This window comes from Sinocyclocheilus rhinocerous, unplaced genomic scaffold, assembly GCF_001515625.1.
Source record: "Sinocyclocheilus rhinocerous isolate Xijiao unplaced genomic scaffold, SAMN03320098_v1.1 scaffold174, whole genome shotgun sequence".
NCBI classification, from domain to species: domain Eukaryota; kingdom Metazoa; phylum Chordata; class Actinopteri; order Cypriniformes; family Cyprinidae; genus Sinocyclocheilus; species Sinocyclocheilus rhinocerous.
The window spans coordinates 43,729-46,085 of NW_015646289.1; the positions used below are offsets into that span (position 1 = coordinate 43,729).

Consider the following 2,357-nt stretch of genomic DNA (forward strand, 5'->3'; position numbering starts at 1 on the left):
TATCATACATTTCACAGATAATTTATTACAGTGTCAGTATGAAACCTTTATTGACTTTGCATTGAAAGCAATCATAGACCATTCTAAAGACATCTGCATTCACTGTTTATTTTATAGACATTCCCAAAAAAAGATTCATCCTTAGGGTTGGTCTGGTATTGAGCGGGTTTCTTCCGTGTGAGTGGATACCGCTTGACAACAAAACTTGCCTAGCCGAAATCCAATAAAATGTTGGCTTTGTGCTGTTCTTGGATTCTGTGCTTTCTTAATGAGATTGAACCCTTGACAGTATTAAAACGGGGTGAGCATTAATTGTCTGTTTATTTAAATGCACAAGTGTGAGTGTGTGTGTGCTTGATTAACAGCTTAAGTGGATCTGTCTTGAATAATAAGCTTTATGCAAAGATCGGATAGTACAGTGCTAAAGCAGGATCCTAAGAGAGCGGTACGGGAATCTTTGATGGGATATCACAACTTTGTCTAATTTACAAGGATGATCTGAGGAAGGAATTGAAGCAGAGTCTAAAATATCTCTCCTTTCTGTAATGATATGGTCCACATCACTCCAGACAGGACGTGATGTTGATATTCTCACGGCTTTTGCATGAACTGAAGCAGAGAGGCTGGAGTAGCTTAGTTAACCCAGCGGACTGATTAAGTGCCATTGTATTTCTTTATGAAACTCTTTGCTCTTATCTGCAGGTGAACACAGCCATGCATGAAGCCAAGCTGGTGGAGGAGTGTGATGAATTGGTGGAGATAATTCGCCAGAGGAAACAGGTCATTGCTGTCAAGATCAAAGAGTCCAAGGTACAGTTTCTCTCTATTAAGTCAGACTCGTATCAAGCACTTGAGACACATTTAGTAAGGTTTTTGATTTGCTTTTCAATTTATAAATTCTTTAAAGTTACGAGCTTCTTTCATTTTCACCTAAAAAATGGAAATTTCATCATTTACTCACCCTCATGTCGTCCAAGAAAATGTGTGTGTGTGTGTGTGTGTGATTGTGTGTGTGTGTGTGTGTTTTGTCCATACAATGAATATCAATGGGGCTCAGTGTTGTTTTGGTTTGGACCCCACTGACTTTCATTATACAGACAAAAACAGTTGAAACAATTGTCCATAACATCTTACTTTGTGTTCTACAGAAGAACAAAAGCTATACAGGTTTGGAACAACATAATAATGACTTTCATTTTTGGTGAACTGTTCCTTTAAGACGCACATATGACAGAGAAACTGTTTTTTTCAGAGCTCAGTCCTTCACTCACTTAGAGAAAGCTGTTTGAATTTGATTCTTGACAGTATGTCACATAGCGCACAAATACGGAGCTGGCATTTCTAACACATCTTTCAGATCATGTCACTACCCCTGTTATAGCAAGAGAGAGACTGTCAGGCTCTGTTGGACCTACGCTGTGCGGAGAGATGGGTGATATGTCGCCTGATGACAAGCTGGAGAAAAAGCTGGGAAAATCACAGCATATTTTCCCTTTGTGAATTAAAAACTCCTCTATTTAATCTGTTCTGAGTGAACGCTGAGGTTAAGCTGGTGCATGTGAGTAATAATGTGGCTGTGAGGACGTCAAATGGGGCTTTGGAGTTCTTGTCAGATAGTCCACAGGCCAAAGTGTGGTGGTCGTCGGGTGAGGGTGCAGTGAAGTGTAGAGATATTGCTTGAACAAGATTGTTGAATGTATGACAGGAAGCTTGGCTGGTTGATGCGGACTTGGCCATGTGGCTTCACTTAACAAGCTTCCCTTGTGTAACAGTAACAAGGCCTTGATAATCTTCAGCAGCACAAATACAGCACAATGAATAGCACTCTTCTCCTCTGGGATAGGATATAAAGAATAGACACTCACAAATACGATTAATACTAAAAATCACTTTTGAGTGCAAAATAAAAATAAATGGAAATGTTCATTTGCATTATAAAGACAAGGGGGCTTTTTAGTTTTGTGTTGCACTTGTAATTTAAAGCAAAACTAAACAACTAGAGATGTGTGTAATTTTATTGTGAATAAGGGATGTTTTAGCCAAAATTCAAAGCTCTTAAAGGGATAGTTCACCCAAAAATTCTGTCATTAATTACTCACCCTCATGTCGTTTCAAACCTGTGAGACCTTCGTTCATCTTCGGAACGCAAATTAAGATATTTTTGATGGAATCTGAGAGCTGTCTGACCCTGCATAGACAGCAACGCAACTGAAATGTTCCCAAGTCCAGAGACGTAGCAAGGAGATCTGTAAAATAATCCATGTGACAGCAGGGGTTCAACCGTAATTTTACGAAGCTACGAGAATACTTTTTGTGCGCAAAAGAAAAAAAAAGAACGACTTTATTCAACAATTCGT

General features: G+C 39.1%; 1 protein-coding gene across 2 annotated transcripts in view; it reads left to right on the forward strand.

The window, feature by feature from the left end:
- The window catches only part of LOC107707205 (probable E3 ubiquitin-protein ligase MID2), a 60,303-nt gene that overhangs the window by 33,010 nt on the left and 24,936 nt on the right, over positions 1-2,357 (forward strand). For both annotated transcript variants that reach the window (XM_016511138.1, XM_016511139.1), the window contains one exon: positions 703-810. In XM_016511138.1, coding sequence (XP_016366624.1) covers positions 703-810 — 108 coding nt within the window. The remainder of the gene's footprint in view (positions 1-702; positions 811-2,357) is intronic.